General features: G+C 41.2%; 1 protein-coding gene across 1 annotated transcript in view; it reads left to right on the plus strand.

Annotated features, from left to right (window-relative positions):
• Nucleotides 1-14,035, plus strand: part of LOC134191752 (sperm flagellar protein 2-like) — an 80,621-nt gene that overhangs the window by 51,160 nt on the left and 15,426 nt on the right. Inside the window, exons 23-26 of the mRNA XM_062660404.1 lie at nt 9,182-9,308; nt 9,378-9,513; nt 12,763-12,854; nt 12,924-12,973. Coding sequence (XP_062516388.1) covers nt 9,182-9,308; nt 9,378-9,513; nt 12,763-12,854; nt 12,924-12,973 — 405 coding nt within the window. The remainder of the gene's footprint in view (nt 1-9,181; nt 9,309-9,377; nt 9,514-12,762; nt 12,855-12,923; nt 12,974-14,035) is intronic.

Here is a 14,035-nt window from a genome sequence, read left to right on the forward strand (position 1 = left end):
ATGCAAGAGAGCTGAACACTTTATTGCTATTACTTTGCAATAGAATCACTAAAGCGATGTTACAGTTTTGTAGGTTTAGAGAAAAGATCATAACAAGATCTCTGTTGTGGCTCAGTGCTCTCTTGTGAACTTTCAAAAGGCAAGTTATCAATGGCTGTTGTCAGAGAAGCTTCAACAGACCTGCTAGACGTTTTGATGTGTTGTGTACTCACTTTGCAGATCAGATGCCCAATCTCATCCGTCATTTGTGGAAATCTCTTAGGTAATTCATTGAACAAATTTGCCCAAGCTGCTATAAAAGCAGAAGGCAATACACTGCCAACTGAAGTTAATCCAACTCCACTATACTTTATCTTCGAAACAGCTTTATTCCATTTGTTATCATAAAGTGATTAAAGTACCATGACATTAACATAAGTGACCCGAGTAAGGGTGTCATGAATCCTAGCAGCTGTAGCAAGATAATTAAGACGAGGTATATGACAATGTCTCAATAAAGTATAGCACTTTGAGGATCATTCAATTCAGCCTTAGTGAGCAAAAGGTTTGACCAGATTCCGCAGGTTTGGCACAATGTTGACTAACATAGGTCTCAAGTCGTATTGGAACTCCCAAGATCTTTATCCCATTTGTGGACACTGGAACAGAAAAGAGCTTAGCATCCTTAGAATCAGAGCCAACAAATAGCTGGACAAATTTCTAACTGAGCTGTCTCCCATCTCATATACCAAAGAGCTTGTGTTGCCATACATTTGAAAAATGTGGTTTAACAATTCCAGAAATTGAGCAGCAACTTCATGAATCAAATGATATCTGGATATAGAATTGAATGCATTGGAAACGTCTGTCTTCAGAACTGACAATGTTGGATATTGGTTAATAAATAACTGGATATGGTTGCAATTAAATCAATTCTGCCCCATCTGGGGTTGCTACTCCATGTTGTAATGGACTAAAATTAGCCTTAAAATCTTTTTGCAATATTGAGAACAAATAGATCCTGCTGTTAATATTCTTAAGCTTTCTCCAATAGTTATCGGCTTAATGTCTCCATTTGTTTTTGGCAGAGCAATTACTGCTGAAGCTGATGAAAGAGGATTTATAGCTCTGGGAACCTTGCCAGCTGCAATAGATGAACAAACCAAAGAGAGAAGATCTGAAGATAGTGCATTATCCAATAGCAATCAAAAATGTTTATGATGCCATCCAGAAGGACCTGTTCCTAAACTCGTAGGGGCTTTATGAAGCCTGTCAAACAACACAGACTTGTCTAGTTGAAAAGTTGATATGTCCTGTGATGTTGGGACATGGTGATTCAAGGCAGTTTTTCTAGAAGGATGTTTTTGTTTTCAGCTTGTCACTGTCCCCCTCCCCCCCCCCCCCCGCAAGGTGGTACCAAACTGCTAGATGTTAGAGCCTTAGTAGCTCTTGACAGTTCACCCATCTTAACATACCTTAATTAAAGCTGCTTTGATATTGACATCTGTTTCATTTGAGGTTCTTGATGAAGACCTTTTTGCTTTCTGATGAAGGAGCTTGCGCCAATGATAATGAAGAAAACGCTGATGGATTGCCTTGATTGCTTGATTTCCGGATTTACCTTTCGTGGGTGTGGACGAAGAAACATTGTAGGAAGAAGAAGTTTCCAATCGATTTCACTCTCTGTATTCTCCTCAATCTTTGCAGTGGAATGAGACAACACTCTTAGAACAATGCTCTGAGACATTGAGGAATATGCCGAACAGATCTTGCTGGCATAAATATCAGGATATCGTCAACCGTCAAAGATTATGAAGTCCCACCCATCCAGCTGCATTGTAGACTATGGTGAGAAATTTGAATGTAGCAGTATGTTTGATTGAGGGAGTACATTCTGGATAGACAGCAAGCGATGCTGGCAACGTCACCGCTTTCGTTGCTGTAGATGATTCAAATTTTGCAGACTTGTGCGAAGCGTTTCGTGAAGAAAATGAATGTTGGCCTACCCGAATGAACCAAAGTGAACATTTCACATCTAACCAAGCGATGTTCCTTCACAAAATTGCCTGGACACTCATTGGAGTAATGTAACAATCAAAAATGAGCTAGAACTCGCCAAATAGGACCTCGATAGTAGCAGTCTACTATTGGGCAATCAACATCCCTAAATAAAGCCGAAACAAACCACAGCAAGCCCAGTCAAGCGTCGAAATGAAGAGCGTGGTCACTCCATATCTGACTCCAAGCAACATTCGGGGACAGGCAGACAGGTAGACAGACAGACTCAATTGAGAAGGCATTTTTATACAGTTACTACAATGTTGTAACACAAGTGTGATTATCATAAAACTTGTGATGATTTTATTGGGACCAAAGGCTATTGTTAGAGATTTGATGACTGTCAAATTTGTTGTAAAAATAACTTGTAATGTTAATGCCATGTGGGGTCTAAATCAGTAGAGAGTAATTATGTAAAGGACTTCAGCTTTACTTTTTTAAGTTTTCGATGGAAATTTTGTGTATTTGAATATATGTATTGATGGACAAACAAACAGACAAACAGACAAGGCAGATGGACGGATGACAGACAGATTGTTTTATTCTCTCCTGACCTGTGAATGTAAAGGCCTGTCCACACTGGCAACTGGATCGCGATCCGATCGCGATCCAACCGCAACGCTGTCCACACTTGCAACTCGATCGCGATCGGATCGCGATCCGTCCGATCCACATCGCGAGGTGGATTCGATCGCGATCCGATCGCGATCGGTTGAATCCAATTAGAAATAGTGGGCGTTACCTTCACGTACGCTACGCGTGTAGTCGGAACATCTAACACTCCTCACTCGTCTTTGTTCTCGCTCACCTTACGTCGCTGTATCAACGCTTTCTACAAGCAAAGAAACCACACATACACATCGGTCATCAGTCACGTGATAGCGAAATGAGGCGGAGGTATCGTTTTCAAAGTGCAGTGTGGACGCTCGCTATCCCGATCGGATCGCGATCGGCTCGCGATCGGCAGGATCGCGATCGAATCGCGATCCATTCTGGTCTAGTGTGGACAGGCCTTAACAATCGCAAAAATGAAAGCATTCTAAGCATTAACAAATAACTACTGAAATGTCTGAAGTCATAGCTATTATCCTAATGAACATAGTGCTGAATATCTATATCAAAGAAAAATCATCTATCTTACCTACATGCAATCTACTTATCTTCTTTATTATAACTTTAGCATTACATCTCTGAACAATTATAGAAATCTGCTTACAAAATCTCGTCCTGAGGTTGGCTTCAGTACTTCTACTCTTCGGATTTTTTATTTCTTTGAGAGTCTGTTCAGGAAGTTATCAGCCTTCGGACCCCAGAACCCAAAGTGTTCAAAGCCAGGGGAACTAAGTTAGATGCTGTGCCATCCTGAACTGACAGTGACAGAGCTTCGTATTTTCTTTTTCATCTCACATCTCTCAGCTGCATAGCCTGTCTCTTCAGATGCTCTGTTTAAAATGCACTTGCTCCAGGGGTGAGCCATGCTCATGTCCAACTCTATGCTTGATTCTCCTGATGCATTGCACACCAAAGATCAGGGCGATTCTCAGATTCGATGTACTAGTCTCTTGGGTTCTTGCTATGATGCAATGGGAGCTCGTTCAAACAACTGCACCATCTCAACACTATAGAAAATTGTGCTGCCAGACTGATCCTTCCCCAAACTTGCACATAAGGAGATGATACCCAGTTTTGTTCGGTTCTACTCCACATTCGCATTTGTTTATGCATGACTTAAAAGGCATCTGTAGACTGAGCCTCAGAAGGGACGCTAGACGGAAATAGCCTTGACACTAAATCTTCCTTCGCTTTTGGTGGTCCTCCCAATTGAGGATAGCAATGGGGCGGTATCACGTGATGTTGTCTTTGTAAAGCGAAGGGAGGCCTACTAACTCTATGTCACGTGACAAACTAGTTTGTCACCTGACCTATTTTGCAAATGATGATTGGTCGACTGTAAATCACATTTGAGCTACTTTCGGATTATTTCCTCTGAAACATGCGGAGATCAGTAAACAATCGCTCACCTCACAAGTGTCATTTAGTGTGCTACAACAGCTACCGACCGAAGACTAACGTTTGGGCGCGTTTGTAGGTTGCAAACAGTTGCAGTATTCTCCCTACATCGCAGCGAGTGAAGGTATCTCTTTTAGTTCTGTGCAGTGATTGCTTCTGGAGTAGCTTCAGGCTGACATCAGCCACGTAGAAATTTCATGCGCAGTTGCAATGGCATTCGATCCATTCTGGGAGCGCGATGATGGTTTAAGACAAAAGCGTACATGTACAGTAGCCTAATCGCTATTGCATTGTCTTCTAGTCAACGACAAGAGAGGACAGAGTCTGTGCATTGTCTTTTTGCGCGCGACATGGCCATACAGTCTTTGCGCTCGTTTCTCTACGCTAACTAAGCAGCATCACAATGGCCAGCATGCATAGTTACTGACTGCATTTCACCCTTTTCTGTTCTAACACCTGCTGTAAACGAAAACACACCTGATCTCTCTTTGCAAGTCTTCAGCAATATGAAACAAACCGACAAAGGGTGGGTTTTCGTAATGACATAATTAGTTAAGTTATCTAATGACATAAAGAGTTAATAGGGCTTCCTTTGCTTTACGGGGGCAACATCACGTGATACCGCTCCGTTGCTATTCTCACGTGGAAGGACCACCGAAAGCGAAAGAAGGCCTAGTGTTGAGGCTAAGACGGAAATCCTTTGCAATAAGTGCGTACCTATCTGAAGATAGTAATGCCTCTAACCAAGCTCCAGACCCCTTACTTTGAGCAGAATGTAATGTTGCAGCATCCCTTCTGTGAGGTGCAGAAGACAGACAATGAGCTGCACTCAAGACGCTAATTTTCAAGCTTAGATTGTACTGAAGCTTACCCTTTGTAGCTGAAGGGGTTGACAATGATTGAGGCCTCGGTGTTTCATCATCTAATCTAACTGAAGACAAGGACTTGACAGCTGAATGAATGTTGGAGCCAAGTGAAGGGGATGTGGAATCGTTTTTTGCCAAACCGTGAATATGTTGTGAAAGTGAGCAAAAATGATTAGGCAATTCTCTGACAGATTGAGCCCATAAAGAGGCGTATGCCGAGCATTTACTTTTGTTGACTTCAGGTAAACCAAACCCACCCAATTTGATGTTTAATGAGGCTTGATTCCTGGTAAAATCATCAAGAGTCTAAGCCCAATATCTGGACAAAGGTAGACCGGGTCATGGCATCATGTAGTTTTGCAGCATATTCAAAAGAATAAGAAGACACACATCTGGCTAAGTAGTTCATCCGAGTCTTGTGACAAAATCTTAGCAAGATAGTTGCACTCTGAGGGCACCTCAACTTTACGAGCTCTGAGCAAAGAGCATAACCTGAATTAGCGATCTCGCAGCATCTAGTTTGCACAAACTGGTGGCAGTCAATAGGAATCCCTAGAATCTCTGTGCCATGTGAGACTACAGGAACAGAACCGAAAGATTGTACAGAATCTGACGCATTGAACAACTCGTACTTTTTCTCGTTGACTAAAGTGACATCTTTAAGTGATGACTGAATGTCAGATATGAATGGTTACATACGAGCAAACTCACAAAGAGATCATCTAAGTAGACTAGGGCGGTCAGGTTGTTATGAATTCCTGTAGAGACTCCAAAATAGATTGCATAGCAGCAGAGAAGAGGAAAGGACCAAGGAGATCTCCTTGGTGGACCCCTTCTTCTGACTTAATTAACAATGATGACTTCACTGCTCTTGGCATATGTGAGAAAGCTAACATTACTGTACATCTGGCACGTGTAACGATAAAGCTCAGAAAACCTTTTCTGCTATTTTGTCAAGATGTTGTCTTCAACAATGATAGATCTGAATTTCCATCTAATAACAAGGTGACAAGATGTGCTAATAGCTCCCCTCCACAAGAAGTAGCTACTCTTATGTTGAATTGGCTCAAAATAGGTGGAAAATGACGATTGTAGCTGGAAACAGATGGCTTTGGCAGTCAGTCTCCGTAAACTCTTTCCAATAATACGTCTTGCATCACCATTCGATTTGGGCAATGCAATTAGGCAAGAGCATGACAACAGGGTACTGCAGATGGTGATACCTTGCCTTCAGCTATAGTGAACATAACGAAAACGGGAGGTCTTTGGTTGAGGCGTTGTCCTGAGGTACTCCAAGATGTTCAAACCGCCATCCAGAAGACCGGCTCCTGATCCTCGTGGACTCTTCCTCAATGATTCAAGAAATACAGACTTCTTCAGTTGGATAGAAGAAGCTTCGTCAACACCAGAAAGATTCAAACTCATCTTCCGAGTAGAATGTTTAGCCGTCAAGCATTGGATTGATTCCTCTGAAGGAGGGGCCAAACCATGACTAGTCAATTTTTGCTACTCTTGAAAGCTCTCCATACTTCACAAGGCGGAGGGCGACGTTTCTCTTCTGATCTTCTCCTTTCTTGTTAGACTGTTGTGCATGACTATGATTATGCAACTCTATCAGCTCCTGTCAGTGAAACCCAAGAATTGTTGATAAATGGCTTTGATTTCCTTAATTCCTGATTTTCCTTCTCTGGGATGAGGTCTCGTGACCATTCTAGGGAGAAGCATCAGTAACCTCCAACCTCCATCGTAATCGTGATCTTTGCTAATTCTTGACAAAGGAACAGAACAGCACTCCTGAAACAAAATTCTGAGACAATATGACACGTGCTGAACTGCATCATATTGTCGGTGGCAAGAACATAGAATCTTGTCAACAGACAGTTGAATCGATCATTTCCGACGCCCATCATTGAACGTCCAGAGATGAAATTCCGTTGTCATCAGCTCCCAGTTGTAAAGATTGTGGGTGTGGACAATCAGTTTCGTTTGAGGACGAAAGTGGATGAGTACACGTAGCGGAGTGTTGACGCAGATGAAGGAACCACTTCAAGCATCTTGGACATTGTACCAACCTGTTCTTCCTCACGAAATCAGCCGGACAATCGTTGGAATGGTGAGACAGTTGAAGATGCGCAAGTGCTCGATGCAGAAGGCCAGCAAAACAGCAACCAGATACGGAACAGGAGGTGTTTGCCATCAAGAAGAATATTGAGACTAAAGCAACAGAGACAACTGCTGAGCTCAAATGTGGAGCACCCCAAAGGGGCCCCAACGGATGACAGCGACGGCGTGGAGGTTAGCAGCCGAAGTCAAAAACCCGATCATAAGAAATGATCTCCTTGTCACTATGCCTGAAGATAAACTAGCTTCTTCAAGAGTTTAGTAACCACCAAGCTACATACAGGGACAGACAGACAGGCAGGCAGGCAGTTTCAAGTGTTTGCAGATGGTACTATTTAACCTATACAAATTTAGAGAACAGATCATGCTATTTATAGATTACAAGATACAAAAACATTATAAATGTATTTTAGTAGGAGTGGCTACACAAATCAGGAAAAAGCAAACAAGCAAGTGTGGATGGTTCAATACTGTACCAAAGTGAGGGTGCCATGACTGACTCACTGTGTTACAATTTTCTGAAATGATGAGTTGGTCACGGCACCTTCAATTTGGTAGTATTGAACCATCCACACTTGTTTGTTCGCTTTTTGCTGATATGTGTAGTCATTTCTACTAAATTACATTTATAAATGTTTTTGTATCTTGTTCATTCACTTTTGCATGAATGGTACTAGCATACAGCTTACTAGAGGGTGCCTCATGACAGAATGAACCAAACTGCAAAGGATGGGCATTTTCATTAGCTGAGTGAAACCAGTATGGTAGACATTTCTTCTAACACTTCCAATAATGTATGATGGGTGCACTTGACACTTACAGGGGCGCTCTGCTAAGCCGTCAGATGTTACCATAACAAAATCTAGCCTCATACCCAGGCCCTCTTGTGCTCTCAAGTCCAACCTACATCTCTTGAGAGCCTAGGAGGTGCACTTTTGTCAGTTGCATTCAGTTTTAATGCAATTTGTAGCTGCGCATTTTCCTAGCTAGGCCTATCGCACACGCAGTAGTCATGCTTCCTTCGTTGTCTTGTTGCAACACCTGTACTGTGTAGACAGTTTGTCAACTCCTCTCATGTCTCTTCATAAACGTTTGGGGATCTCTGAGAGCAACAGAAGTGGCTGCGGGATCCAGCAGACGCGCCTGCGAGTGCCCCTACCGTGTGCACAGTAATCGTGCTTCCTTTGTTGTCTTGTTGCAGCATTCATACTGCGTAGACAGTTTGTCAACTCCTCGCATGTCTCATCATAAACGTTTGTGGATCTCTGAGAGCAACAGAAGTAGCAGACACGCCTGCAAGTGTCAGATATTGAAGCAATCGCAGTGCTGCTCCAAAATGGCAGAGGACGGACTGCACTGCTCACACAAAATTGTGGTAGTCATAGTTTCAAACCGATTGCAAAATGAAGAAAAGCGCTTCTGAACAGGATAGTTTGCAACAAAGAAACGTAACTAGTTCAGTCAGAGAAAGTTTACAAAATGAGAATACCCGTCTGAAGAAAGTTCATTAGTCAGTCAGACGAAATTGCGGTTTATTATAAAGACATTTAAAAAACCAAACGGTTCTAGCGGTTGAAACTTGGCACTCATAGAGAAGAAAGCAGGAGACTTCAGTAATGCTATTTGTTTTTGGCAGTAGTGCTTCTGAGCCAAGATAGAAAAGGGACGTAAACGAGCTTATATATTGACACCCCAGCCATTTCTAGATAGTAACTATGCATTACTATCAATAATAGTTAGTTAAAATACCCGACTAAGATCAGGGATCTTATGATGTCTATAGTATAGAAGTTAGTTAAAATATCTGACCAACAAACATGTTTGATCACAGATGTTATGAGTACTGGCATGTTAGTTTAGAAAGTTAAAAACAAGACCCATGTAGATGTGTCGTGGGGGCACACACACACACACACACACACACACACACACACACACACACACACACACACACACACACACACACACACACACACACACACACACGACTATTACTGTCGTAGTCACTATACAGCACTGCTGTCATTATCACTGCCATTATTATCATTGCTATTACCATCACTACCATCACCATTACTTTACGATGCTTATTGCTAAAGTGACATGATACAGAAACTGCATTAATTGTAAATTAAAGTGGCATACAGGTAAGCAATATTGATCTAGACCGTTTTTCTTTGACACAGTTGCCCTCACCTGTTAGCGGAATTGATCTTGTTGTTTGCTTTGTTGTGTCTGACCATGAGGCTATAAAACGAGCAACTGGAAGGAAAGGTTTGTCGCTTAATTATATATCTCTATTTCACAATTTATTAACAAATACTTAATTATTGTTATTATTAGTTGATCCTCAAACTGATGCAAAATATCATCAAGAAATGAAAGTGCCCCCGGAAGGCACAGTGACTGGTATTGGTAATGCTCATATTCTTGTGCCAGCTGAAGATGCAAATTTTGATCAACAGCAACTGCAGAACAGGTGATATTGAAATGAGTCTGCCATAATTAGCAAGTTGATGACAGGGTAGTGGGCAAGTTGATGAATATGTTGACTGACAAGACAACTGTTTAATTGTCTCTCAAACTCTAAATGTAACAATCGCAAAAAGAGAAAGCATCCTGAGCATTACAAACACTACTGAAATGTCTGATAGTCATAGCTATTATCCTAATGAGTATAGTGCTGCATATCTATGTCAAAAAGAAAAAATTGTTTATCTTACCTACATTTTTGAGAGAGTGTTCAGGGAGTTATCAGCCTCTTCACCCCAGAACCCAAAGTGTTCAAAGACCAGGGGAACTAAGTTAGAACAAACAGACAGATAGATAGATACTTTATTCTCATATAGATAGACCTTGATGTGAAGACCGTCCTTGTCTCAATGTGATCTCGGCATGACATCAGAATCCAGGCAGCTCAGTCACAACATGTCTCTGTGAACCTCGGCTTTTGCACCTCAGACTTTTCACGGATTATGTCCTGGTACAGATGTGAATGTGATTAGTTCATGCAATGTGCGTCCCTTTGATTGAGATCTAAACGACACGTGCAATTATCTGTGAAAGAATTGTGGGACTATTTTTGAAGGATTGATTGAGGTTAATTAACATTGTTTTCACATCCTTACAGATCTACTACCTTTATATGCTTGCGTATGCATCGCTGTAGGGATGAATTTTAGATTTATACAGAATGTGCACAATTGTACGTGTACTTGAAGCTTATGCGATAGTTGCTTCTGTTTTTAGTAATTCCTTCACAGAAAGGATATTGTTTGTTGGTAAGACAACAAAGTTCAGGAATGCCTATTCAATTAGCAAGTTTCTTAGTCGCCTTGGGCAAATGCTAAGAGTAATTAAGGCTTCTATTCCACTGCTTACCACTACCAATCGAACATCAGTAATAACATTGTTGTGCTTGTTCAACTTCTAGGGTCATCATTTTTTTTGCTCTAGCTCTCTAACTTTACTGCAAATGCTAGAAGATATAGTGTAAAACTTTTGAGAAATTTGACGGACTGCAAACATATGCAGCTCAGAGAATTGATACAAGGAGAAGAAAATCAGCAAACCATGTTCCGGAAGATCACCATGAGTTGTTTTTTAGACTTTGAACAAACAGATGACTTTAGGTATTATGTCATATTTTAGCTTTCTTTACACTGGAATAGCAGGAGTATAAGAAAAATGTATGTATTATAACTACAATATGCACGCTGATATTACTGTGTGTCCCTGCTGTTATCCGTTGGAATCCTGGGTGAATACCAAGGGAATTTGCCCATTCAAAAACCATGGTTGAATTCACCAAAGTGTTCACAATGTAATTCTCTCGGAATCTCTTCGTGATTAACGTCGGGATTACAGAAATACTTCACATCGGAACTCTACTTGTACATATGCTACGAATTTGTAAAAGCAAACCAGTCCTTGCAAACAGCAAAGGCATAGATTAACTAATGGACTTGGCCTTGAATGTCAAAGTCAAATAATATCTATCTAACTCACCATGATTAGGTGACAGGTTTGAAAGTGTTTTAGGACAACATTGCCATCGCATCTTGTAGAATTGTATACTGGGTATGCTGTTCAGAGCTGGCGAAATCCTCGTAGCGAACGCAATCAATGATCAATAAGCCAGTTACTAGCACCATGTGGATTACACGGAAACATGTACCTCTCTGGGACTTACCTGCTGGTTTTTTGGGTGGCTAGTTGAAGGTAAAGACCCCACTTACTCTACATAGGCAAATTTTTGGGCCTCATTAGGCGTGGGATTAGCTTTTCCCATATGTTCTTCCTCACGATTTGCAGTGGTCTGGTAATACTAGGCTACAACTTAAATGCATCCACCTGTTCTTAGAAGGACCTCTACCATGATTCTGGGGAATATCTGTTGACCTTCCAGGCTTGCCATATGTACTCTCTTCTGTTATTTCCAACTCATCTCTTTGCCTTGATATCATCGTGTGGTGCCAGAAAACCAAGGATATTAGTCTTCTGGAATTGACAATGTGTTTTAAGAGAACTTCACCACCTCCTCCAAATACAAGAAAATAAATACAGCAATTTGGTATCTGCCTGTAAATGAGCTGGGTGGATTGCTCAACTTCACACTGTACAAGTTGGAAGAAAAGGCCTGGTATTGCAGAGGCTTTGAACATATATTTTGGTTTCTTAATGTCAGCAAGCCTTCATCAAACTTCTGTTCAGAGAGCTGTGCAGAATGTGTATTGGCACGTTTTTTGCAATCTGTTGTCGAAGAAATTCAGACTGTTTGATGGACTCTGACTTATTTGTGTAATAGTAGCAAGGGGTTGTCCATATTTTTCGGCATTTTCACGAGCTTACAAAAAGCACGCTTTGCTCTTCCCCCTCCCCTTCCCAAAAGCATACACAAAAATTCTGATTTCATATTAATACAGCAGTCTGAACCTTAGACAACGTCTACACCATGAGAACATGAACCAGCATAAGAAATCTACGAGGAGACTAGAGGATACAGAAACAGCATTGTACCTTTAATTCCTGTCTAAAATACGACGTAATTTTTTTCTTTGTTTTCATATCTAGTTTCTGAAAAGCTTCTCTCAAAATGAAGTCCTTCTCATCACTCTCAACCTTCCAAAACTCCTGTGCCTTCCTGACAGCATCTTGCCTGCCGTAACTGGTATTTAGATAAACAAAAGCGTTGACAAAATGCTGATAGGCATTGACAGGGTGCGTATGGACAGAGCCCGCACAGTTGGACAACTCTGCCAACTTCCCTACGTTCTCCATCAAGACACGAGACGAAAAGAGTAACCCAGATATTGCTCATTAACCCGAATACGGCAGGCTGCTAGCAGTACGTGTAGCAGTAGTAAACATAATGGTTGTTGTTTTGACCAAGCGAACCTGTGTGTAATACCATTGAACTACCTTGGTGAAAACGTCCTACGCATGTGCTAGAACGGCTTTTTTCCAAAGCGTACACCTAGTTTTTATCCCCTTTCCCCAGCGTACATTTTGTACGCTCTTGAAAATGCTGGAAAATATGGACGACCCCTAATAGTTATTAATTCTGTGCTAGTTTTGATTCTTGCTGTCTCTTGCTGTTTAGTTCTAATGTCTAGTGACCTTCTACTTTGCACCATAGTAGTTGTAAGTAGGTAAGGGGCATTGGACATGCCCCTCGGGATGAATGAACCATGTATGAACTCGTGTGTATCTGTGTAAATGTATGTAGGCTATCGCAATATGAGAGTCAATGGCCGAAAATGGAGAACTGGTTTGACCAATTTAACAATCTTGTCTTTGTGGATGCTTCTATGCTGCCTGGTAGGCAATCCAGTTTGTTTAAATTAGTGGGAGTATATTGTGTAGAGTCAAAGACGTTTTTGATTTCAGATGCAGTTGCTCTAACTGTAGAAACATACTTGGAAGCAGTAATGCAAAAGGTAATGCTTTTAAAGTATGCATTATTACATTTAGCTTTTGTACTTCTGAGTAACTGTTGCAGAAGTAGAAGTCTCTTGATTACTGAATGCATAAATGGAAGTAATTGTGTTATAGCTAAAATGGAAGGATGTGCTGTGGGTAGAGTGTTATGGTGAATTAACTAATATTTTCAGCATGCATGTCTAATCTATGATTGAGCCACATAGTATCAGTGAGCAGAAATATTTGGCATTCAACTAAAGTAGTATTTTTTGTCCTATTTGTGACTGACGTTGTAGTATAGAGTTTACCTTTGCTTTTTCATGTTACATTGACTTAAGTTGAATGTTTCCCAGCGAATGTCCTTGTAGGCATGTTACATGGTGTGTGTGTGTGTGTGTGTGTGTGTGTGTGTGTGTGTGTGTGTGTGTGTGTGTGTGTGTGTGTGTGTGTGTGTGACATGGTGGGAATATTTACACAGGGTGCTCAATTTGGAGCACTGCTGACAATTGGTGAGTGCCGGATAGCTGACATCTTTCATTTCATACTTATAAAACAAGCAATACTACTGCTCATTCTTATTCAACAATTCTGTAATTGGTCTAGTGGTAGACTAGTGCTAATACCATTACCGTGTTCCCGTATCTTTTGCTGCATGTCAGTATGTATGCTGCAAAATACCAGAGTGCCGGTATACCCTGGGCTAACAGGCATGCAGCAAATAACGGGGGTAAAAACCACATGCTGTAAATATACCTGCTTTGCTGGTCTGATATGACTACAGTACCTGAAGAGATACCAACAGTTATGGTTTCTAGACATGATGAAGTGCAACACAACGAACAAACTACCTAATCTTCGACAACTAACAAGTAGACATGCTACTGTAAGATGTTGGTTTATTCCATTTCTTTGAATTCTTCATCTTCACGTTCACTTTCACGTTCTGACACAGTATTCTCCTTGTACTCTCCTTACAGCACATTCCATGCTTCCTCTCTAGCATTAGCCATGTGCTTGTGCTGTCCTGCTGCCATTTTAAAGCATGTGCAATACCTGCCCTTGCATACCCAGTGTGGCTC

This window comes from Corticium candelabrum, chromosome 1 (assembly GCF_963422355.1).
Source record: "Corticium candelabrum chromosome 1, ooCorCand1.1, whole genome shotgun sequence".
Taxonomy (NCBI): domain Eukaryota; kingdom Metazoa; phylum Porifera; class Homoscleromorpha; order Homosclerophorida; family Plakinidae; genus Corticium; species Corticium candelabrum.